Raw genomic sequence first — 26,542 nt, 5'->3', positions numbered from 1 at the left:
TGCTACTGACATATTTGATCAAGCTGCACAGCTCTTTTGTCTGATGAGGTTCTTTTTTTGTTTTTTTCTACCTTTTAACAGTGAAAACCCTTAAGTAACCTCTATCATTGAGGCAGGAAAGGACTGAATTCCCGTACAGAAAAAAACGGGCAAACCTTCCTTCTATGATGCTTTTTATTCTTTACTTAAAAGCCACAGCAAGGCAACTGGTATATCAAATACCACCTCAACGTTTTGCTTTTAACTGTCTCTAATGTGTGTCACAGAAGCCTTTCACACAGTGAACTTATTTATAGGAAATTACAGAACTTTTATAATTTGCTATTTGAAATAATATCACAATACTTAAATATAGAGTAGAACTTTGACGTTTGAAAACACCTGGGATACATGACTTCTAAAAGTTTGCTAATTCTTTTATTTAATAACACTGTGAGAGAATAGGTCCTGAGACTTTAAAAAGGATCGAGTACTTGATGTGATAGCAAATGGGATTTTTTTAAAAGTAGGTTAAAGCAGGTGTACTTGTTATCTACTGCTACCTAAAAAATTATCCCCAAATTTAGCAGCTCTAAACAATGAACATTATGTCCCATGGTTTCTGAGGGTTGGGAATTTAGGAATGGCTGGTTCCAGTGGTCCTCGCTTAGAGTCTTTCCTGAGCCTGCAGTCATCTCAAGGCTTGACTAGGCCTGGAAGATTTTGCCTCCACGAGTTGCTTACTCACATGGCTGTTGTCAGAGAGCTTTAGGTCCTTGTCACATGGGCCTCTGAACAGAACTGCCTAAGTATCTTTAAAACCTAGCAGCTGGCTTTCCCCAGAGTGAGTAATCCAGTAATCCAGTAGACATCAAGACAGTATCTTTTATAACCTAGACTTGAAGGGGACATACCATCATTTGTGCCATATTCTATTAGTCACACAGACCCACCGTGATATGATGGGGGAGGAGTTTACACAAGGACGGAAAGACTAGGAGGCAGGATCATTTGAGGTTATCTTGGTGGTTGAATATCACATCAGGGAATCATAATAAATTTTAAAGAAATAATGTATATATAATGTATCATTATGTATTACATATTGTAGTTAAATTATGTAAAAATACATACTACGTTATGTATTACAATTACTTTATTTTTAAATGAATACGTGCACATTCTTGGGCCAATCTTTTGGGATAGGGTCAGGGCCTTTATTTGTGATTATGGATCAGCACAGTATTCTGAGATGCCTGTTGCATAAACTATACCTCTGAATCATCATCTGGGATTTACAGTTTCCCTTACTTTTATTTATTTATTTATTTTGGCTGTACTGAGTTTTCGCTGCTGCATGGACCTTTCTCTAGTTGCAGGGAGTGGGGGCTACCCTCTAGTTGCAGTGCACGGGTTTCTCATTGTGGTAGCTTCTCTTGTTGCAGAGCACAGGATCTAGGGCACATGGGCTTTAGTATCTGTGGTTCCCCGGCTCCAGAATATAGCCTCAATAGTTGTAGCACACGGGCTACACGGGCTTAGTTGCTCTTCAGCATGTAGGATCCTCCCAGATCAGGAATCAAACCTGTGTCTCCTGCAATGGCAGGCGGATTCTTTATCACTGAGCCACCAGGGAAGCCCTCCCTTACTTTTAAAGGAGAAAAAAATTTACATGAAAAGCAATGAGTGCCAAATCCCCATAGGTTTTCATAATTTTCTACAGTCTTTTACATTTGTCATACCCACACCTAGTTGGATGGTAATTTTTGAAAGCTGTTTGTCTTCAGTCTTCAAAGCATTCAACCTAGCTTTTATAAAAACGATAACTATTTTTGCTTTTGTGATTTTTCCTTTTTGTAATGTTTATGTAATTTCAATAATGTGCAACTGATAGAGTCAAGTCTGAGAACAAATCCAATTGATTCATGATAAATATACAGGAAGTGTTTATGTAAGTCAGCAAATCTTGAATTTCTAATAGTTTTCTCAAACTTAGCATGTCCAAAAGGGAGCTCCTACCCACACCTGCCTAAACCTCCTCCCAGTCTTTCTCGTCCTAGTAAATTACAACTCCATTTTTCCAGTTCCTCAGGCCAAAAACTTCTTTTCCTCACATTTCATACTCAATCTGTTACCAAAATCCTACCAGTTCCACTTTTCAAAAGTACCAAGAAAAAAAAAACACCAAGCATTTCTCACTGCCTTCAGAACTATCACCTTGGCCCAAACTCCCATTGCCTGTCATCACAATTATTTTGGAAGTCTCCTAATTGGTCTCCCTGCTTCATTTTAGTGTATTTGCAGCATACCAGCCAGACTGAGGACTTCTCTTGTGGCTCAGCTGGTAAAGAATCCACTGGCAATAAATGCAGGAGACTCTGGTTCAACTCCTGGGTCAGGAAGATCTGGTGGAGAAAGGATAGGAAACCCACTCCAGGATTCTTGGGCTTCCCTGGTGGCTCAGCTGGTAAAGAATTCGCCTGCAATGCAGGAGACCTGGGTTTGATTCCTGGATTGGGAATATCCCCTGGAGAAGGGAAAGGCTACCCACTCTAGTATTCTGGCTTGGAGAATTCCATGGACAGTGTAGTCCATGGGGTTGCAAAGTGTTGGATACGACTGAGCGACTTTCACTTCACTTCAGCCAGAGTGAACATGTTAAAAATACATCACATCACGTCACTGCTTTGTTCACAATCCACCAATGGTCACCCATCTTACTCAGAGTAAAAGCCAAAGTCCTTACAATGTGAAAAAGGTTTCTCACAGTCAGTCTCCTGCCTCACCCCACTTGGTATTATTTCACCTTTTGCCTACTTAGCTTCACCCACATGGCCTTCTTGTTCTTTCTAGAATATGTCAGATAGCATCCTTCATGGGACCTTTACACTTCCTCCTGGACCAATCTCCCAGAGATCTCCAGATACTTACATGGCTCATAGTTACATGCATCTCCTGATATTTCCGTAGTTCACTGCCTTACTTTCCTCAAGGCTTTTTCTCATATGAGGCTTTCTCTAAACTCTTATCCAAAGGGATAATATCTAGCCATTCCATTCTGAGCATTTCCTACTTTTCTGCTCTGCTTTATCTCTATTGCTTATTACTAAGCTGTTTATCTGCTTGTTGTCTGTCCTCTTCCACTAGAATGTATGTTGTATGATGGCAGGGCTTTTTGTTTTGTGACTGGTGTATCCTAAGTAGAACTAAATATTTGTTGAGTGAATGAATGATGAATCTAAGGGAGAAGACACAGCTTTGCATGCTGTGGGTAGCTAGCAAAGTTTATAGAATCAAGAGCTTTGTTGTGTCTGGTGAATCTGCTGAGTAGATCCTTTAGGAGAGTTTCTACTCACTTCTTTAAGTCATAAATATAAATGTGTAATTATAAATTGGTAAGTGTAGGGAGGAAGAGTGGAATAAGAATTTGTAATGGGACTGATATGTGCATGCATGTTGTTGTGTCCAACTCTTTGTGATCCCATGGACTGTAGCCCAGACTCCTGTCCATGGAATTTTCCAGGCAAGAATACTGGAGTGGGTTGTCATTTCCTACTCCAGGGGATCTTCCCGACCCAGGGATCAAACCTGTTTCTCCCACATTGTGGGTGGATTCTTTATCGGAGAGCCACATTTTCAATAATCACATTTCAATAATCAGCCCAGGGACTGATATAGATAGGGGTAAAAGGAAGACTGCTCTGAGAAAGTAACATATAAGCTTATAGCAAAAGCATGTGTTGAATTTAAGTAGGTGAAGAGTCTAGGGAAAGAGAATTCCATACAGGGGGAACAGCTTGTGCAAAGGCCCAGCAACTAGAGTGACCACAGAAAATTCCATGAATCAAAGAAAGTCAGAGTGATGGTATTGAAGGGAGCAAGAGAACAAGTTTAAATAGCTGTTTTTTATTACCAATCTAGAACTTTTCTCTAATTTAAGAATGAATGACTTATACCTCTTAAAACAATTGCCATCCTGAGTAAATAGTGTATGGGGATGGGGTGGAAAAAGAAGGTTATAGTTAAGACCAGAAGGCCTTTTCAACATCTCTGAAAATGTAACCTGAGCACCACTGTCTTTCCAGCGCTAGAAGTTGGAGGTGATTGTCCCTGGTTTGTGTAGATGCTAGTTCAAATTTGTTTATTCATTCATTCATTAAATTGATATTCATTTTATGCATGCGGTGAAGACTTGAAGATCTCCCCCACCAGGAAAATGTCCCCATTAAATGAATATTTCAGGTTTTAATATGGACTGTCTGATGGCTTTAATTGACAGGCTGGTGGTTCCAGATTGAAAATATTCAATCTAGTTCTGATATTCAATTAGCTGGTGCTAATATTTGCAAGATGCCTTAATATGGATTTAGAAAGACCAGAGATGATTTGCCCTCAGTTAAGGAAAACTGGAATATTGTATATATCTTATTTCTTTTTATGCCTCCTCCTCCCCGTCCACCCCTCTTTCGCATCCTCTCTTTCGTCCACTTTTCTCTATCAACCATTCTGTTGAGAGTGAAAGACCAAAACCAAGAGAAGGAGAGCAACAGACAGATGAAGTGGTCCCCGGTCTGCTGCTCTCTGCTCTCAACAGTAAAAGGAAAGTTGGCCGAGGGGCAATGCTTTGGATGAAGATGAGGTGGTGGTTTGGCTACTTAGACCCCAGAACCGATAGCTCAGCTGAGAAGCAGGCCCTAGCGCAAACCGTTAGTGGGCAGAAGGAAGGCAGCTGCAGCCTGTTTCCAAATCCCACTCCAGTAGCTCCCGTTCCTCACTGGGGAGGCAGCCTCCTTTCCCCGGAGCCCGCCGGGACGCGGAGGCGGACCCGAGGAGAGGGGGTCAGCTCGGGGATCCAGAACCCTGCGACCAGCAGGTCCCGGCGGAAAGTTGGCAGCCACCGCCCCTCTCGCCCGCCTTCCTTCTCGACTCTCCACCCCTCTCCGGGCGATACGGCGGAGGCGGGGGTTGGGGGAACTGGCCTCGTGTTTTGGAACAGCTGCAGCCGGCGCTGGGCCCGCCTGGAATGCGGGAACAGGCTGCGCACCAGGACTTTTATGGAAACTTGCTGTTGGAGCGGGCGGCGGCGGCGGCGGCGGCCAGAGAGATCACAGCGGCTGGAGAGGCGGCTGGAGCACCCGGACCCTTGCCCACACCCCGGCGCCCGACGCGCACAGCCTCCCCGAGCGCACCCCGGACCTTCGCGTGTCGCCAGCTTGAGGAAGGTGAGAGGAGTCGGGGGGACGTGGGACTGGGGCAGCCGAGATGGAGCCGTCGGCTCCCCCTGGGCGACGGGCGGGGGCTGCGGGGACGCGCGCCGCGGCTCCTGGCCGGGGTCCATCCAGCTGTGTGGACATGCTGGTCCCCCGCGCGAGTGAACCGGCCCTCGGAGCCTCATCCCCGGGCTCCGCGCGGCGCGGGGCGGGCCGGGGCGGCCTGGCTGTCTCTCCGCGGTCACCGGCCTTGGGCAGATTCTGGCCGCTACATCCCTGCCCGGCTCCGCAGCTTCAGCTCAGCTTGCCCTATGTGTGCAGTTTCGGGAGCTTCCTGGGTCCCGCAGGCAGTGATCCTTCAGGAGTGATCCTCTGCAAGTGGAGACGGCTCCCGACCCCTTGCTCGGTCCCAGTGGGCCCGACAGGTAAAGTGCCGCGTCCTCCCCCACCACGTGCCCCCGGCGCTGTCTCCTTGTCCGCCGGCACTGCTTGCTGTTTTTAAGAGAAATCATTCCCCATCTGTCCCAGTGGGAGTCTGGGGAATGAGATGTGATCTAACTACCCGTCGTCTGCCCCCTCCCTCCAAACGAGTTTTTCGCGATTCTGTCCGAGGTCGGGTGTTGGGAGTTGTGCAGCTAGAGCTGAACTTGGAATGAGTGATGGAATCACCTCTAGAGACCTTCCTTGACAATATGCTCTTTAAAAACGCCGAGCCATTCCAGCTGTGTTTGTAAACTGTGAAACACTCTACAAATGCTAAAAAAAAATTATTATTAATGGCTTTTGTAAAGAAAATAGCCAAGTTCAGAGGTTCGTTGATGGCTTCAAGGTCTTCATTTCATATTTATTTAAGGTCCAGAATGTGAACAAAGAGTTGGAAAGCAGGATGGGGGGAAGAGAGAGAGAGGACAGAAGGAGAACAAGATAAAAATAGCAAAAGGGTATGTCCTAACAAAATGTCTGTCCTTGGGCAGGAGGCAGGTAGAGAAAAGAAATAAGCCATAATAAGAAAGAACTAAGTTCCATGAGCGAAGCAACTGGAGCATCATTCACTAGCTAAATTTTGTTAATGAATTCATGTGTGGGCCCCCAGGTCTTCGAGTCACAGCATAACTATGTGTTGGGTAGCATGATTAAATCAACTTAAGTATTTATACCATCTTAGTCACCCGTCATTGAATGAATTGCGTTACTTTTCCCTTAATCCTTTTACGGGTTAAATTTCTGCGGTAAGAAAACGCAGAATACACATAAGTCTCTGAAATTCTTTTCAGTTTTGAAGACCAGTAGGGTGGAAAAGTGAATAATTAATTAAATTGAGGGACAAGGTTTATTTTTTTGAGGAAGTATATTTAGTAATAAGGCTTCCCAAGTGGCTCAGTGGTAAAGAGCCCACCTGCCAGTGCAGGAGAGGCAGAAGACTCAGGTTTGATCCCTGGGTGGGGAAGATCTTCTGGAGGAGGGCATGGGAACTCATTCTGGTGTTCCTCCCTGAAGAATCTCATGAAGTGAGGAGCCTGGCAGGACTATATGGGGTCCCAAAGAGTCTAACAGGATTGAGCACACACACATACTTAGTATAAATGAACTTTCATTATTTAATTTTGTTAATTAAGATTCTCACAGCTATCAGCCCCCTATTTTTAAAAATATTTTGTATTTTAACTGGAACATTTTAAAGAAAAATGTGGGCAATTCTGTATTTTATCTGCAGTGATTCCCTTAAAGAGCCCAAAGTAAAAACCACAAGATTCTTTAAAATCCAGTTTACCTTAATACAGTATTGGTGTAATTCCATTTTCATGAAAGAGTCACGCTTTTAAATCCATTTTAAACTGAAATGTAGAGAATAGCAATTTTTCCTGCTCACCTGAAAATGGAATCTGTGCTATTTTTGAAAATTTGATATGTAAGACTGATCATTGTCAAAATGTATGTCATCTTGAGATGACTATATTTAGCATCAACAAAGGAATGCATTATCTAGGTTTTCGAACAGTATTTTTCCCCTGAAATTACATTTGAGGTATTTGGGTTAGGGTTTCACTTGTGAACAGAATAAAAACTGGGTATGTATATTTGGGTGAGATTAATTGGCAATTTAAGAGCTTCCCTGGTGGCTCAGCAGTAAAGAATCTTCCTGTAGCACAGGAGACGCAAGAGATATGGATTTGATCCCTGGATGGAGAAGATCCCCTGGAGTAGGAAATGGCAACCCACTCTAGTATTTTTGCCTGGAAAATTTCATGGACAGAGGAGCCTGGTGGGCTATAGTCCACGGGGTCGCAAAGAGTTGGACATGACTGAGCACACGCACACACAATTGGGAATTTAGATTGCTTAGAACACAAGTGGCCTGAAATGAGATACTACTTCATTTACGGGGGAAAAACCCCTACTGTCTTTGAAACTCATTAAGGGAAATCAGGGCTTCCCCCATGGCTCAGCTGGTAAACAATCCACCTGCAATGCGGAAGACTGGGTTTGATCCCTAGGTCGGGAAGATCCCCTGGAGAAGGGAAGGGCTACCCACTCCAGTATTCTGGCCTGGATAATCCCATGGACTGTATAGTCCATGGGGTAGCAAAGAGTCGAACTCAACTGAGCAACTTTCACTTTCACACTGGTGGCTCAACACTCAAGAATCCTCCTGCAGTGCAGGAGACACAAGAGATGTAGGTTCGATCCCTAGGTGGGGAAGATCCCCTAGAGAGGGAAATGGCAACCCACTCCAGTATTCTTACCTGGAAAATTTCATGGACAGAGGAGCCTAGCAGGCTACAGTCCATGGGATCACAAACAGTCAGACACACTAAGCATGCACACAAACACACACATGCAAAAGCAAATAAAAATATTGTTTAAATAAAAATACATGCCTAAAAGAAAGAAAACAATGTCTTATAGTAAATGTAGAAAAGTATGTAACAGATGGGCAGATGTCTGGATATTTTTATAGAAAAGAAGACTCTATGTATTTTATATTATGCTGGTCAGACACACAAAACATCTTAGTAGTCAACTTTATAATTAAGAGGGAAAATGACCTATATCATTCTTAGTAATTTCACATATTTCTGTTCTTATTTAAACTATCTGTGGTCTACATCACCTGTATGGTTTCTTTTATGTTCTCTTCCTTCTGGTTTTATCATTGCAAGATTACATATTTATATACACTTAAAGTTGTTTTATTTTCTCCATCTATTTAAATACTCAGTGCATGGTTTGGCTTGACTTATGATAGTATGGGTCTTCCCGGATGGCTCAGCAGGTAAAGAATCCACCTGCAATGCAGGAGATACAGGAGACGCAGGTTCGATCCCCGGGTTGGGAAGATCCCCTGGAGGAGGAAATGGCAATCCACTCTAGTATTCTTGCCTGAAAAATCCCATGCATGGAGGAACCTGCAGGCCTACAGTCCAAAGTGTCGCAAAGAGTCAGATATGACTGAGTACATCCTTCACATTGCATGGTAATATACTTTCTACATTGTAGGATGGGTGAATTTTTACCCAGAAATCCAGCTATTTAACTTTCAGTCAAATTTATTTTTTTATTAGAAAATTAATACAACTATGTTATATTTATGGTTAAAAATTGTGGGGAATCGAAAAGGGGGCTCTTATCATCTGACACATAAACTGTCAGTACTTTGATATAGTTCCCTCTTTTCTCCACAAATAGGAGTTTTTCCCTCACAATGCCATATCTCAGTGGAAATACCTATGTGGAAAGCATTGATGCAGTATCTGCCATCTAGTAAGTGTTCAATAGTTGGTTCTTTTTCTCCCTCTCCTTTTTTTTTTTTGGTCATCTCTTCCTTTTTGTTCTCCGATTAGAAGACAGTTTGGGGTCCCTAGGCCAGGTTTTGAGGTTGGTGAAAAAAATTTTTTGTCTTGATACAGGCAGTTTGATTTTAGATTATATGGGCTTCTGTTAGAAGTGTAAACCAATAGAGTTATCACCATACAGCCCCTTACACAAACCCTGGGATTTACTGTCCTGATTCCTAGTCTGATGTTGCTACACCCTGCAAGGCAGTGGAGGAGGTGGGCAATGTCTCTACAAGGCTGGTTGGCAAGAGCCTGCCTGCCCAAACCTGGCTCCTGGGTCTGGTTTTGAAGGGATGATGTTATCAGCACATTTAACAAGACGGATGAATCAAAATGCTGCTACTTTGGAAATTCAGGCATGTGATTAAGAGAATGGACATTTAGGCTTTAATGAGTTAAGTAGCTACTTGAGAAACCATAACTTCTTGATGCCTGGACCCATTTGAGGTTGGTGAAATTTGACTTCGCCTTTCTTTCTGGCCCTCTTTCCTGCCATTTCCTTCCTTTTCACTCTGCCTCCCTCTCTCTAGTCAAAACAGCCCCTACCCCTGTCTCTTTGTATTTTCTCAATGCTGCTTGTTTATTTAGATCAGGGTCTACAAATTGGGAGCCAAAAAGCCACTTTTAGCCACAGGCATGTTTAAAAATTGTACATTTTATATTGAAATATGGATTTTCAGCCTCTCTTGAAAAATTGAAAGGTCTTGGCAAAACTGGGTCCACATTTCTGCACAACAGGGATACTCTGAAACTAAGTAGTGACTCCTTCCTCAGACAGGGCACACAACACACTCTCCTCTTAACATAGTCTCCACCATCCCCTATTGTTTGATAACCAGTCATCACTGATATACATTATTTGTCAATTATATTGCATAACATTAACTTACATTACCTGACCATAGACACTTGACTATGCAGGGCCCTGACTAACTATTAAGGCAAGTCTGAAGCCATGATATGATGGAAAATCTGCTGGACTTGGCATTAGGAAGCTGAACTTTAAATCCTATAGATATATTTTGATTAGCATCCTTCTCTTAAATAATGTAATCATGGGACTGGGAAGGAGAGGTTAACTGTCATTGACACTAATTGCTAGTGTCAGTTGAGCTGAAAGGAACCATGTATTGAGAACTGAAACAAAATATTTTAACTGATGGGATTTTAGAAAGTATAGGGGAGATACTTCTGGGAAAGAAATCTTTCCTAGGAACTCTTAAATAATCCTACTTCTTCCCCATCTTAGAAGTCTTTAGGAGAGTTTTAGCAACCCTTACACATTGGTCATAAAGTGAAGTTTATTACTATTGTTCTACTTCACCGCCTTATCCACTTGTTTGGAGCCAGAGGCCTGGGTCTTTCCATTCCCAGTTGTATCCCTCATTGAAAGGCCATCTTCCACTTGAAGAGGGTTGAGGAATTCCAGTCTGTTCCAGAAATTACCACATCCATTTGCTTGGGAATCCCACATCCTGAAGGCCCAAGCTTCTGGTTTTTCATGATATCTAGCTTTTAATGTAAACTGACTCCATTTAATTTTACTTTCTACAATTTTGTTTATTTGTTCATTCATTCATTCATGCATCCTCATCATCAGCTTTCCTTTTAGAGATATCATACAAAAGTTTTATTTGGGCTCGTTTTGGATCAGACAGTTTTCTGTTATCTATTAGTTATTCATCCACTAGCTCAAATGTGAACTGACTTTGTATTGTGTCCTAGTTGCTATGTGAGACACTAAAGATAAAAAATAGAGTAGAGCACAGTTTTTCCCTTCAGGGACTCAAAGTATGGTGAATGCTCTTTGAAAAATATTCCACACAGTCATATGAGTGCAAAGTATTATATATTAATATGGAAGAATGACGAGGCAGGTTGGAAATAAGATTGTTGGTATGACTGCAACCACAGATTATCATACTAAGTGAAGTAAGTCAGAAAGAGAAAGACAAATGTCATATGATATCACTTATATGTGGAATCTAAAATATGGCACAAATGAACCTATCTACAAAACAGAAATGGATTCACAGACATAGAAACAGACTTGTAGTTGCCAAGGGAGAGGTGGGTAGGCAGAGGGAAGGACTGGGAGTTTGAAGTTGGTAGATGCAAACTATTACATTTAGAATGGATAAACAGCAAGGTCCTAATGTATAGCACAGGGAACTGTACTGAATATCCTATGATAAATCATAATGGGAAAGAATATTTAAAAATGTGTAAATGTGTATAACTGAGTCACTATGCTATATAGCAGAGATTGGCAGAACATTGTAAATCAACTGTACTTCAATTAAAAAAAATAAAATAAATTAAAAACTACAAAACTAAATGAAAGAAACAGCCAAAGCAAAAAAAAAGATTGTTGGTTATCAGTGAGGAATTATGTATTGGTAGGAGGAAAAAACTCACTATTTTAAGTAGGTAAAATAGGATCTAGTTTCATATTTTTGAACTGTAATGAGGTTTATAAGGTTTAATAATATAAATTTTCAAAGTAGAAGGTTACAACCTTCATTAAATGTAATAAAGTTACATAAGTTTATATTTCTTGTACAAGTAGAAAATGATAAAAATATAGGCTCACATTTTATGAAGCTGAAAACAATGTTGTTTGTTCTATAAAGAGGGGGGTTTTAACATTTACTTCTAGTATATAGGTAAGTGTTCTGTCTATAACCTTCTTACAAGTTGAGACAAAGAATTTACTTGAGTTGAATGAAATGCAGATTTAAAGCTGTCACTTTCTTGTCAAGTCTGTTCTCCTTGAGAAAGGAGAAAATACTTTAACACGATGAAATAGTTATTGTAAATGATAGAGAGCTGTGATTTAAAATTCTTTTCTTAAGTCTTGCATTATTTGCTATCTTGAAATATTTTAATTGCACATATAAAAATCAAATAAAGTAACTAAATTTAGAACATTTGGAGGTCAAACAGAGGTCCAGTGAAATTTTGGAATGGGAACATCAGCATGCATATTTTAAGATGATCTGTTATACTTAATATTATATTCTACTTTGAGACTTTCATATTATTTCAAAGTGAGTTCTATACCTTAATATTCAACCTGTAAATTACTTTATAACAGCCCCAAAGTATACTTTTGAAACACATTTTATTAGGCTATTAAGTCATTTTCAAAAACTTCCTGAAGTCTACCTCATTAATTGCTATGCCAGTTGATACCAACATTAGTATATTTGTTTATGTATACATATATACAGGCTTTCCTGGTGGCTCAGAGGTAAGGAATCTGCTTGCAATGCAGGCTACAGTTCGTAGGGTCACAACAGTCAGACAGGACTGAGCAACTAAGCACATACATATATACAATTCATGTATATATATTTCAAGCACTTTTAGATAAAAATGTAGAATGGTAGAGTGAAATAAGTAGTTGACTGCTGCTGCTGCTAAGTCACTTCAGTCGTGTCTGACTCTGTGTGACCCCATGGACGGCAGCCCACCAGGCTCCCCCGTCCCTGGGATTCTCCAGGCAAGAATACTGGAGTGGGTTACCATTTCCTTCTCCAATGCATGAAAGTAAAAAGTGAAAGTGAAGTTGCTCAGTCGTGTCCGACTCTGAGCGGCCCCATGGACTGCAGCCTACCTGGCTCCTCCGTCCATGGGATTTTCCGGGCAAGAGTACTGGAGTGGGGTGCCATTGCCTTCTCCGAAGTAGTTGACTAGAAGTCAAGAAACTTAAGAGTCTAGTTCCTTGTTCTGCTACTAAACAGTTTGCAACCTTGGATTAGTCACTGAATCATTTTGAGCCTCCTGTTTTTTCATATGGTAAATGAATGGTTTCGACTAATTGGTCTCTAAGGTCTTTAGTGAATAAGCTCTAAAAATTCATAATTCTTAGTACATGTATAACAAGACCCCTAATATAATTCTGACGGTAGTAAAACCTGTTCAAAGCTGAACTCATTTTTTTACCCCTTAAACATGCTTTTAATGGTAACCCTGTTCATCCATTCACTCAAACTAAAAACCTTGAACTAATTCCTTCCTTCCTCTCCTCACCTCTACCCTCCAAATCTAACTGGTCGAAATTTTTACAATAATGCTCCCAAGACAGCCCCCTTCCCTGGAGGAAGGGTCTTTGTCTTTTTGTTCACTTTCATTTCTTCACAGCCTAGGATCATCTCTGGCATATAGTTGGAGCTTAATAAATACTTCTTAAATAAATGAATAAATGGGTTACCACATCTTGTCAATTCTATTTCTAAAATATCTTTTCTGACTTTTCATTCCTAATGCTACCATCTTAATTCAGGCCCTTATCTTTTCTTGCCAAGATCATTGTACTTGTCTTTCTCCCTGTAGTCTTCCCTCATTTTACTCCAATTTTCTGCACTGCTATCAGTCTCTTTTTTTCTTTTCTAGAATACATGTATCATTAAGTCACGTGTTTGCTTTAAAAATCCTTTGCTGGCTCCCATTGACTGTAGGATCAAGTCTAAACTTTTTCTTAGTCTGGCATTTGGGAATCTTTCCATTCTGTGTCCAGTCTGTCTTTCTAGTTTTACCATACATTCTCTGGACAACTCATAGCTCCCTGAATTTTCAGTGGGCTGTCAGGCATGGGTATTTTTGTTCATGTTGCTCCTTTTGCCTAGATGCCCTTACTCTCCTTTCTACTTTGTGAAATCCTCTTATCTTTCAGTGTCTACATCAAATGCCACCATTTATCTCTGTGTAATCTGCCTTAAACCCAACCTTCTCCTTAACCCCACCATGATCTTCTCCATGACTTTTCCATATTTCTATAGCTCTGTACATATTCTGCTATTATATATGCTTACTACTTTGTATTATAATTAGTTGTGGTCCTATCTATTTTTCCTAACAAAGCTAATTGATTTCAAAGGCTGTCACATATATTTTGTATACCATAACCAAGGCATAATTCCTGGTACATAGTAGGTTTTCCTCACAAAAATACTATGTTGTAAATACAGGTCTAATCTGTCAAGTTTGAAAAAAATGCATTTCTGATAAATCATAGACACACTATATATAGGCTATAGGCAGACTGCAATATTCCCTCAGAACCCTATGATGGATAGTTAGTTGCTTCATTTAACATCAGCACTTAATATGCTGGATTGGCATTCTTGAATCCCTTCTGTGTGCTGTTCTTGGTCACTCAGTCATGTCCAGCTCTTTGCAACCCCATGGACTGTAGCCCTCCAGGCTCCTCTTGTCCATGGAATTTTTCAGGCAAGAATACCACAGTGGGTTGCCATTTTCCTTTTCCAGGGGAGCTTCCCAACCCAGGGATCAAACCCAGGATTGAACCTGAGTCTCTTGTGTCTCCTACATTGGCAGGCAGATCCTTAACCACTAGTGCCACCTGGAATTAAATCCCTTTATTATTCATCATCCCTTTACTGTGACCAAACTTGTTGATGAACCACATGGTCAACCTTATCCTTAGGTCGTTGTTTTCTCTTATTTTTGATAACAACTCATCTGGCTTGCCTGAGATCTTAGACATTTAGAAAAGTACAGTGTGGCTTAATGGTTGTGCTGCTGTTGCTCCTTTAAGGCAGCTAAAGACCTTACATCTGCCTGCTCAGACAAGAAAAGTCACTTAATACAAAATTAAGAAAAGTCTATGAGATTCCAGATATAAAAATCCCTTGGTATTTAGGTTACTGAGTGTAAGAATTAAGTTGTTAAACTAATCCTCATTTAGTATTCTAGAATACAGACAGGGAGTGCCCAGTCTAACTACTTTCTTTTTTGAATTAAAACTGATGTGATTTGATAGAATATTTTTCCTATAATTCAACAAATCTCAGAATATGGTTTTAGAATCCTTGGGAGTCCCCAAGACCCTTCAAGGACCCATAGACCTTTCTTTTATAATTATATATCTGTATGAGGCCATACTTTCTTTACATACTTTACGTACTTCAGTCAAAACAATGTATCACAATAGTTTGAATACAGAAGTAGATATGAGAATATATCTTTTTTTAAGCCAGATATTAAAGAGATGAGCAAACATATAAAACAATGTCATTCTCCTAAGTATTTTTATTTTGGAAAATACATTTTTTTCATAAAATGTGTTTATGTTGATGTATAATAGGTTTGTTATTATTTCCCATGACAAGTATATATTTGAAAATTCTCTTTTAATTTTTAATACATTGATATCTGTAGATATAATCTATATAAACAAAAGCTTTCTGAGCTCTTCAGTAGCAGGCCTGTACATTGGGCCCTTTTATATTTTCTTGGTTATTGTCTGTCATCCCATGTGGTCTATGAGCTCCCTGAAAAGAAATATTTTATTCTACATTCATCTTTGTATATTTAGTGCCTTATACTGTCTAGCACATTGTAGAAGGATGTTTAATAAATGTTTTTTAATAATTAATAAGTACATATTTATTCATTTTAGCTAATTTTTCATTTCCCAATTATTTCTGACTCTATCATACTCATCACCTCTAAATTTATGAAATAACATGCAAACCACCTAGTATATGGCACATAATAGGGATTCAGTTGTTAGTTTCCACTCTTCTCCTTTATATAATGTAGAGAAACCAGGTCTTTCCTCTAGTTTATTATAACTTTTAAAAAATTCTTTCATTTTGTCGATATATGTAACTTCATTTTATTAATGACTTCCTCAAATGAGAACTCACCAGTTTTCTTTGAGTGGTTACTTTAAAGTCTTCCCAAGAAAGAATCAAAGGCAACAATTATAGGGTTTGATTCTGGGCATAATTCTTAGGTGTTAGGAAGATGTACTGCATAGTGCCTAGAAGATGGTGAGTGCAGCTGGAGTAGGATTTAGAGCATCTATAAAGCATTGCGCATTATGCTGAAATAGATATTGGACAAAGTAAATGAAATAGATTGTATTGTTGAAGACAATAGAAGAAGCGAATACTTGTTGAAGCTTAGTGGTGGGTATATGAGGTTTGATTATATTAGTCGCTTTCATTATATTCCTGAAATAATAAAAAGTTAAATAAAGGAGATAGATTAGACTAATATATCTGTTTAATATAAAATTTTTAATTTATGCCAGATGCATCTAGAAACCAGAAAATCTACATATATCTAGAAAAATCTAAGCACATTTTGAGATGTCAGAGACTGAAAACAAAAAAACCCATTCTTAGTGTGAAATGCAGAAAACCACGGAGAAGGCAATGGCACCCCACTCCAGTACTCTTGCCTGGAAAATCCCATGGATGGAGGAGCCTGGTAGGCTACAGCCCATGGGGTCGCTAAGAGTCAGACACAACTGAGCGACTTCTCTTTCACTTTTCCCTTTCATGCACTGGAGAGGGAAATGGCAACCCACTCCAGTATTCTTGCCTGGAGAATCCCAGGGACGGCGGAGCCTGGTGGGCTGCCTTCTATGGGGTCGCACAGAGTCGGACACGACTGAAGCGACTTAGCGGCAGCAGCAGCAGCAGAAAACCACCATTGTTAGTTTGGGAAAATACTTCACTGGTAAGGAAGTGGCTTAAGAATTTTCTTGGAGGGAATTCGCTGCAGTCCAGTGGGTAGGACTCTGAGCTTTCACTACAGTAGACACGGGTTCCATCCCTGGTGGGGAACTAAGATACTATATGCACTATAGGGAGGAAAAAAATCTCTCAGAGATAGAAACAGTCATTGAATATATTTGTCAAGGTGAGAGGTTGAAGGAATGGGAGAAGACAAGGTAAATCAGAGACACTAAGGGAACCTACGAAAGGGCCTAATAAGCCCAGGTAAGAATTTTAGTTCTGGTCTTATGCAGTTAACATCCTCAGAGCTGGAGTCATAGACAAGAGTTAAAGAGCACAGAGTGGTAGAGAAGGTAGTAGCCAAGTTGATGAAGGTAGAAAGAATGGCAAGCTGTTACGTTATTAGAAGTCAAAATAATTGGGGCTGGAAGTTACACTGAATTTTTTTTTTTGACTGCACAGCATATGGGGTCCTCATTCCCCAGCTAGGGATCGAACCCGAGCCCTGAGCCACCTGCATTGGCAGCACAGAGTCTTAACCACTAGACCGTCAAGGATGTCCCACTCTGGAGCTTTTGAGACTTTATTTTACAATATGTAACATGTACTTACAATCATTACTCTGATTATATGTGCCAGTTAAGAACTTTGAAGAAACTGTATTTAATAAGTTTTCCTATAGCAACCGAGGTAATTTTGTGTCCTTATCACATTGGATTCTGGTACCAACTGAAAAGTTTTAATAATTCAAAAAGGTTTATCAGCATTCTGAAGGAGAGAAAACTATTAAAGTGACTACTTTGAATTTTATAGCTTCTCATTTTGTCAGTTTATTAATCATAATGATAATGATCCACATGAATAATGAATATATATGGACATTTCTAGTAAGGATTATTATGTGAAGTTGAAGGAGGGCCTGGGACCTCTGTGCTATAAAGCAACAAATATACCACCAAATTCCACATGAGTTTATAGACAAGTAGGTGAAACTCATCTATATGTTAACTAATAATATATGTAGAAAGCATGAAAGTGGGAGATGATAAAACGATCAAAGATTGAATGGATACTTGGATTTTGAGGATATGTTTCCAAAAGATTAATTTGAAAATCTTTTGTAAATATTCAATAGCAGATTTTAAAATGTAGTATAGACAGTTTATTAAGGGAATTAAAAATTGAGTCAAAGGAATGGGATCTTTTAGAGTTCTTAGTTTTGATGGTTGCTGCTGCTGCTGCTGCTAAGTCGCTTCAGTCGTGTCCAACTGTGCGACCCCATAGACGGCAGCCCACCAGGCTCCGCCATCCCTTGGATTCTCCAGGCAAGAATACTGGAGTGGGTTGCCATTTCCTTCTCCAGTGCATGAAAGAGAAAAGTGAAAGTGAAGTCACTCAGTCGTGTCCGACTCTTAACGACCCCGTGGACTGCAGCCCACCAGGCTCCTCCGTCCATGGGACTTTCCAGGCAAGAGTACTGGAGTGGGGTGTCATTGCCTTCTCCGAGTTTTGATGGTTACTACATGGATATTGAAAACCTTTTCATGATGGTTTTGGGGATTTATTTTAAGTTATAGTTTATTAATTAGCAGGCATGGAGCTAGGCACTAGAAAGGAATAAATCCTCTGTATTGTAGAAAAGGAACATCAGTCAGTTCAGTTCAGTTCAGTCGCTCAGTCGTGTCTGACTCTTTGCGACCCCATGAACCGCAGCACGCCAGGCCTCCCTGTCCATCACCACCAACTCCCGGAGTTTACCCAAACTCATCTCCATTGAGTTGGTGATGCCATCCAGCCATCTCATCCTCTGTCGTCCCCTTCTCCTCCTGCCCCCAATCCTTCCCAGCATCAGAGTCTTTTCCAGTGAGTTAACTCTTCGCATCAGGTGGCCAAAGTATTGGAGTTCCAGCTTCAACATCAGTCCTTCCAATGAACACCCAGGACTGATCTCCTTTAGGATGGCCTGGTTGGATCTCCTTGCAGTCCAAGGGACTCTCAAGACTCTTCTCCAACACCACAGTTCAAAAGCATCAATTCTTCAGCGCTCAGCTTTCTTCAACGTCCAACTCTCACATCCATACATGACCACTGGAAAAACCATAGTCTTGACTAGACGGACCTTTGTTGGCAAAGTAATGTCTCTGCTTTTTAATATGCTATCTAGGTTGGTCATAACTTTCCTTCCAAGGAGTAAGCATCTTTTAATTTCATGGCTACAATAAGTTTACCAAATGTACAGATGAGGGTCTAGGTGGAAGTAAGAGAAGAGCAAAATGTAGACTGAGAATGGAAGTCACTGACCTTAGGCATCTAATGGGAAGGTTGGGATATGGTGTCTGCTGTCTTCAATTCTGTATCAGGTTGATGTTAGAATCTTACCTGAGTCTACAGATAGTATAGTGGGCTAGACCATTAAAAATCCTGTTCCAAGGCTTATGTTCAGAGTTTTGGCCAGGAGACTATTAATAACATGAGAATAGGGAGAGTATCTGTCTATTCAGTGCTGCATTTCTCAACACTTGGCAGAGTGCCTGGCACGTAAGAGATGCTTAATAAATATTTCTGTAATGAATGGTGTATTTTATTTATATTGTATTCCCACATAATGTTAACCATAATGAGAGTCACACATTATATCCCAGCATGTAAAGTGCTTTCTCTGGAAGTTGGCAGGATTTACTTATTCTGTAAACAATTATTATATATGTCTTTTATATACCAGTACATGCTAAATACTGTGGATACAATGGTATATAAAATACAGTCTGTATTCTCAAAGACATCACTTTCTGGTAGAGGAGGTGGTCAAGAAAGTGCTTTATTACCACATATTGTGGTTGTTGTGTTTGTTCAATTGCTAAGTCATGTCCAACTCTTTATGATCCCATGGACTGCAGCCTGCCATGCTTCCCTGTCCTTCACAATCTCCCAGAATTTGCTCAAACTCAAGCCATTGAGTCAGTGATGCCATCCAACCATCTCATCCTCTATCACTGCCCAGAATGCTCAAGTCGTGTCTGACTTTGCAACTCCATGGACTGTAGCCTCCTCTCTCCTCTGTCCATGGGGTTGTCCCAGCAAGGATACTGGAGTGTGATGCCATTTCCTCTTCCAGGGAATCTTCTTGACCCAGGGATTGAACCCGCATCTCTTATGTCTCCTACATTGGCAGGCAGGTTCTTTACTACTAGCGCTACCTGGGAAGCCCTTATATTGTGGTGAATGCCATAATTAGGGTAAGCATGGGAGTGCTGTTGTAACACACACTGGAGAAGCACCTAACCCAGTCTCATGAGTCAAGGAAGGCTTCCTGGAGAAAAGTGACAGTTTCAGAACTAAAGAATTAGTAGAAGTTAGCTAAGAGAATGAGTAGAATATCAAGCTGAGGGAGCTAACTGTGTAAAGGCTCAGGTGGGCCAGTATTTCAGGACATGTGATAGAGTGGGAGGGAAGTATGGAGAAAGATGAAACCAGAGAGGTAAACTACCAAAGTGTATTAACTCATTGAAATAAAAGTATAGAGTGAGAAGAAAAAGGCAAAGACTGAACCATGGGGGCAAACAATACTGAAGAAGTGTAGAGAGGCAAAGAAACCCTCAAAAGACAAGGAATGGTTAGAGACATGAAGGAACAGGGAGAGAAATGGTATCATGAGCCAAGTGAGAAGGATTTCAGAATAAAGAAGTGACAGAGTGTCAGATGCAGCAGTGAAGTTCAGAAGGTAGAAACTGTCCATTTTATTTGCTAGTGGTAAAGAACCCGCATGCCAATGCAGGAGACCTAAGAGTTGAGGTTGGATCCCTAGGTTAGAAAGATCCCCTGGAGGAGAGCAAGGCAACAGACTCCGGTGTTCTTGCCTGGAGAATCCCCATGGACAGAGGAGCCTGGCGGGCTACAGTCCACAGTGTTGCAAAGAGTCAGACATGACTGAAGCAATTTAGCATGTATGTATAAAGAGAAAAGGGCTTCCCTGATAGCTCAGTTGGTAAAGAATCCACCTGTAATGCAGGAGACCCAGGTTCAAGTCCTGGGTTGGGAAGATCTGCTGGAGAAGGGACAGGCTACCCACTGTAGTAATCTTGGGCTTCCCTTATGGTTCAGCTGGTGAAGAATCTCCCCACAATGCAGGAGACCTGTGTTTGATCCCTGGGTTGGGAAGATCCCCTGGAGAAGGGAAAGGCTACCTACTCCAGTATTCTGGCCTGGAGAATTCCATGGACTGTATAGTCCATGGGATCGAAAAGAGTTGGACACAACTGCTCAACTTTCACTTCACTTCACAAAGAGAAAAACATTATTATGCCTAATTTACATGTAAAATGGAAGTTCACAGAATTCAACTGGCTTTCCCAGGACCATATATCTAATAAATGACATTATCGAAGTTTTCAGGCTCTAATTCCAGTATTTCTTCCACCATCATTGTCTTTTGTTTTTGCTTTTCTGGCCACACACACTGCTCAGCTTACATAATGTTAGTTCCCCAACCAGAGATCAAACTTGGGCCCCTGGCAGTGAAAGTGCTGAGTCCTAACCACTGGACTACCAGGGAATTCCCACCATCTTTGTTGCCATGTATTTGAAAAATCAACAATTAAGTGAGACATTATCATTAGGATATATTTATAATTCTGAATTCTACCAAGGTCCTTAGGCATCAAAAGTTCTAGCAGAAAATTTTGAAAGACTTCATATTATATTTGTATGAAACTTTTGTCAAATTAAAAAAATACACAAATCTGTAAACTTTTGTATGAGGTTTATGAAATGTTATGACAAGATTGAACCTGTACATGTTATTTGTTTTGAAATTTTAATTTCCTAATACACATTCCACCACGTATAATTATGATCATTTGCATATTGAGCAACTTAGTCCACAGCATGGTCCCTAGTTGGCTGACAGAAAAAAAGGAGGTAGTTTTGTCAGGGTTGAAGATTACTTCCCAGGTGGCGCTAGTGGTAAAAAATCCGCCTGCCAATGCAGGAAACATTATGAGACTTGGGTTTGATCTCTGGGTGGAAAGATCCCCTGGAGAAGGAAATGGCAACCCACTCCAGTATTCTTTTTTTTTTTTTTATAAATTTATTTATTTTAGTTGGGGGCTAATTACTTTACAATATTGTAATAGTTTTTGCCATACATTAACATGAATCAGCCATGGGTTTACATGTGTTTCCCTTCCTGGACCCCCCACCCACCTCCCTCCCCATCCCATCCCTCTGGGTCATCCTATTGCCCCGGCCCTGAGCCCTTGTCTCATGCATCGAACATGGAATGGTGTTCTGTTTCACATATGATAATATACATGTTTCAATGCTATTCTCCCAGAACGTCCCACCCTCACCTTCTCCCTCAGAGTCCATAAAATTGTTCTATGCATCTGTGTCTCTTATTCTGTCTCGCATATAGGGTTATCGTTACCATCTTTCAAATTCCATATATATGCATTAGTATACTGTATTGGTGTTTTTCTTTCTGGCTTACTTCACTCTGTATAACGGGCTCCAGTTTCATCCATCTCAGTAGAGTATTCTTGCCTGGAGAATCCTATGGGCAGAGGAGCCTGGCAGGCTACATACAGTCCATGGGGTCACAAAGAGTCAGACATGACTGAAGTGACTTAGCATGCATGAAGGTGACTGTGGCTGTCTGGTAGGAAGGGCATGAGTATTTCAGGCTTGTCTAGAGTGAGGATGGAGAGAGAGACAGAAAGAAGAGGATTTAAGGAAACTGAAACATTTTCAGCTGCAAGTTAGAGAGCACTGTGGCTCCATTCCTTGACTAACATTTAGTGTCTGTGACTCCCTTTCACAGGAATTTCCCTGATGGATTTATGGTTTAGTGTTGAGATTCACTAAAATGTGTGACATTCAACTAATTTTTAAATGTTTCATAGAGTCCTTGTCATGACTTTGTTGGAGTCAATTAACACTTTAAAAAGTTTTCATAGGACTTCCCTGGTGGTCCAGTGGCTAAGACTCCACATTCCCACTGCAAGGGCCCTGAGTTTGATCCCTGATCAGAGAACTAGATCCTATATGCCTCAACTAAAGAACCTGCATGCTGCAACAAAAATAAAAGATTCTGTGTACTGCAACTAAGACCTGGCTGCAGCCCTGGTGGTTCAGCAGTAGATTCCAATGCCTGTGCCTGCCAATGCAGGAGATGCGGATTCGACCCCTGGGCCGGGAGGAGCCCCTGAAGAAGGAAATGGCAACCCACTCCAGTATTCTTGCCTGGGAAATCACATGGACAGAGGATCCTGGTGGGCTACAGTCCATGGGGTCACAAAGAGTCGGACACTACTTAGCAACTAAGCAACAACAGCATTAAAAAAATGAAAAGTTTTCATAAAATCAAAATTCTCAGTCACTAAACAAATACAAGGGAATTTGGTCCCCCTAGGAGTACACTGTTAAATAATGTTCTGTTAGATAAAAATTTAGAAGCCTTTTGTACTTTTGGCAATTTAACAGAATGATAGAAATTATCCATGTGTTCCTTAATCAAGAGAATAACATACATATGAATATTGTTACTGGATTCTTCATTGTCATTAGTTGCAGCAGTCAGAGTGCTGCTTGCATGTTGCTGACTTGGGCACTTTAAAAATCAGGGCCCAAACGGCCCCTGACTTCATCCCACATGAATGAGTTTGCTAAATGAATTCTAAACCACAACCAGCTGAGATAGCAGCATTTCATTCAGTACCTGGGAATAATTTTGTAACCTCAGTCTGTGTTCTGCTTAACGTCAAGAGAATAACTGTTAGCTGTATCACTTTAAAAGGAAATAATCTATTTAAATAAAAACTCTGTGATGCTCTCATAGGGCAAAATACCTGTTTCTCAATTTATCCAGCACCGTATTCTGCTACTAGTTGCCAGCTAAAGATTACAAATTCACTAAATGTAGAGAATACCATTAATCATGTCTTTTCAGCTTCCGACATATTTCTACTGCTTGGAATTGTGGTTCTCAAATAATTGGATTAAAGGCTCTGTTGATTATACAAGTAAGTCAAAGCTTATAAGCTGGTTGGTATTCCCCTCATCCCCACCACACAAAGCAGTTGTGCTGCTTTCTTGGCATCAGCATAATACAATGGGTAAGAATGCAGACTCAGTAGTCACACTGCCGGTCTCTGTCCCCTGTGTCCACCACTCATTATTTGTATGGCCTTTGGCAAGTTACTTGACTTTGCTAAGTCTGTTTTCTGTAACAATTTCCATAAGACTTCAAATCCTACTAAAGAAACTCCAAGACATTTTTCTCATATTAATATTTTAAGAAATTTTAAATGACTGAGTTTGGAAAGTTTTTGAGATAGTGTTTGATAATAGTATTCACTTCAAAGGATTATTGAGGAAAATAAATAATGATTGTTAACCAGTTGGTACATTACCTGGCACTCAGTAAAGGCTCAATAACTATTAGCTTGGATTATTATCATCATAAATTATTAATGTTGTGATAAAAGGATGTACTAGTGAGATAGTGCTAATGAGATAGTACAACAGTACTAGTGAGAGAATACAATACAGTCAATGACTGTGGAACAGACGTCTTTCCTGTAAAATTAATAAACCAAATGTAGTCAAATTTACACCTTTAACCCTGGTTTAGCACAGAAAGACAACAGAGTTAGCAAAGGAATCCTGCTATTGTTTCTACCAGGCAGTGTAATATCTTTTAAAAATTATCTATAAATCCTACAAATATTTATCTGCTTGATTTTGAAATTTTTTTGTTCAACCTAAAACTATGAAAGAGATATGAGTCCTACTGGTTTGTAATTTACACCTTAAAAAACAAAAGCTAATAAACTTATTTTGCTACAATTTTTTTTTATCCTCAAAGCTCAGAACAGAGTAAACTGTCAGCAAAGGATAATTTGCAAAGGATAATTTGCTTATATTTTAAGTGAAAATGTTAACATTAGTACTATTCAAATTTTCACAGACTTTCAAAATGAGAGCTCAGAATATTGAAATGACACTTTAAGAACTATTTTAAGTGGTTTTGTTCATACTAAATTAAAAAATCAATATTTTATTCTGAATCTATAAAGAGTCAAAACATAATCTGAATTTTTTTTTTAACTAGGTGACAAGGGTTAACTGATCCATTTATTCTCCAGGATTACTCTTGACAGGCTGATTCTTCAGTATCAACAAGCCACACAATTTTGTTTAATTTCACCAGGATAAAAAGACTTCCTGAAATTCCTTCTGGTCAATTAATTCAGCTAAAATGATCAGTCCTTACAATCTCATGAGATTGCACAAATTTTCATCATACCCTTCATCATACCCTTACTGTTTTAAATTGCACAAATAATATGTTAATATATGCTCACTGGCAGGGAAATGTAGGTTTTTGCTGAAAAGGGTAAGGGAGACCATGAGTAATGAAATCAATCAAAATTATTGATACTTAATAATGTAAGGCATTATTCTTGAGATAACATGTTACATGTTATCTAGTCCTAACTAGGAAGCAACAGAGGTGGAATTTAGATTTAGGTCTGATTCCAATCCCAAAGAAAGGCAATTCCAAAGAATGCTCAAACTACCACACAATTGCACTCATCTCACATGCTAGTAAAGTAATGCTCAAAATTCTCCAAGCCAGGCTTCAGCAATACGTGAACCGTGGGACTTCCAGATGTTCAAGCTGGTTTTAGAAAAGGCAGAGGAACCTGAGATCAAATTGCCAACATCTGCTGGATCATCAAAAAAGCAAGAGAGTTCCAGAAAAACATCTATTTCTGCTTTATTGACTATGCTAAAGCCTTTGACTGTGAGGATCACAATAAACTGTGGAAAATTCTGAAAGAGATGGGAATACCAGACCATCTGACCTGTCTCTTGAGAAACCTGTATGCAGGTCAGGAAGCAACAGTTAGAACTGGACATGGAACAATAGACTGGTTCCAAATAGGAAAAGGAGTACGTCAAGGCTGTATATTGTCACCCTGCTTATTTAACTTCTATGCAGAGTACATCATGAGAAACGCTGGGCTGGAAGAAACACAAGCTGGAATCAAGATTTCTGGGAGAAATATCAATAACCTCAGATATGCAGATGACACCACTCTTATGGCAGAAAGTGAAGAAGAACTAAAGAGCCTCTTGATGAAAGGGAAAGAGGAGAGTGAAAAAGTTGGCTTAAAGCTTAACATTCAGAAAACTAAGATCATGGCATCTGGTCCCATCACTTCATGGGAAATAGATGGGGAAACAGTGGAAACAGTGTCAGACTTTATTTTGGGGGGCTCCAAAATCACTGCAGATGGTGATTGCAGCCATGAAATTAAAAGACGCTTACTCCTTGGAAGAAAAGTTATGACCAACCTAGAGAGCATATTTAAAAGCAGAGACATTACTTTGCCAACAAAGGTCCATCTAGTCAAGGCTATGGTTTTTCTAGTAGTCATGTATGGATGTGAGAGTTGGACGGTGAAGAAAGCTGAGCGCCGAAGAATTGATGCTTTTGAACTGTGGTGTTGGAGAAGACTCTTGAGAGTCCCTTGGACTGCAAGGAGATCCAACCAGTCCATCCTAAAGGAGATCAGTCCTGGGTGTTCACTGGAAAGACTGATGTTGAAGCTGAAACTCCAATACTTTGGCCACCTCATGTGAAGTGTTGACTCATTGGAAAAGACCCTAATGCTGGGAAGGATTGGGGGCAGGAGGAGAAGGGGACGACAGAGGATGAAATGGTTGGATGGCATCACCGACTCAATGGACATGGATTTGGGTAGACTCCGGGAGTTGGTGATGGACAGAGAGGCCTGGCGTGCTGCGTTTCATGGGGTCACAAAGAGTCGGACATGACTGAGCGACTGTACTGAACTGAACTGAACTGATTATCAAATTGTAGTAATCAAACTGTGAGGTGATGAAGGCTGTATTAATACTGGAGCAGTGAAAATAGTGAAGTAATTAATATATAAGAACAAACTTGAAAGTAACATTCACAAATTGTGATAATCTGTTAAAATTAGGAGATATA

The 26,542-nt window shown here is 40.2% G+C and overlaps 2 protein-coding genes across 44 annotated transcripts in view; both read left to right on the top strand.

Annotated features, from left to right (window-relative positions):
* Nucleotides 1-4,416: 4,416 nt before the first annotated feature.
* On the top strand, nucleotides 4,417-8,044 carry LOC145505275 (uncharacterized). Its single transcript, XM_081487008.1, has 3 exons — nucleotides 4,417-4,583; nucleotides 4,741-7,726; nucleotides 7,925-8,044. The coding sequence occupies exons 1-2, from the start codon at nucleotides 4,417-4,419 to the stop codon at nucleotides 5,555-5,557; spliced, it is 984 nt and encodes a 327-aa protein (XP_081343134.1). The 3' UTR covers nucleotides 5,558-7,726; nucleotides 7,925-8,044.
* NEXN (nexilin F-actin binding protein) overlaps nucleotides 5,059-26,542 on the top strand; it is a 56,079-nt gene continuing 34,595 nt past the window's right edge. For 20 of the 43 annotated variants that reach the window (XM_081491775.1, XM_081491771.1, XM_081491787.1 and 17 more), the window contains exon 1: nucleotides 5,059-5,201. The gene's annotated coding sequence lies outside the window, so the exon portion shown is untranslated. Of the gene's footprint in view, nucleotides 5,615-8,876; nucleotides 8,952-23,467; nucleotides 23,541-26,542 lie in introns of all 43 variants that reach the window. The other 23 variants (XM_081491774.1, XM_081491770.1, XM_081491782.1 and 20 more) reach the window with 5 other exon arrangements.

This window comes from Giraffa tippelskirchi, chromosome 5 (genome assembly GCF_054371585.1).
Source record: "Giraffa tippelskirchi isolate mGirTip1 chromosome 5, T2T-mGirTip1v1.2.pri, whole genome shotgun sequence".
In the NCBI taxonomy this organism is placed as follows: Eukaryota; Metazoa; Chordata; class Mammalia; order Artiodactyla; family Giraffidae; genus Giraffa; species Giraffa tippelskirchi.
This window is presented reverse-complemented; position numbering and strand designations above follow the sequence as displayed.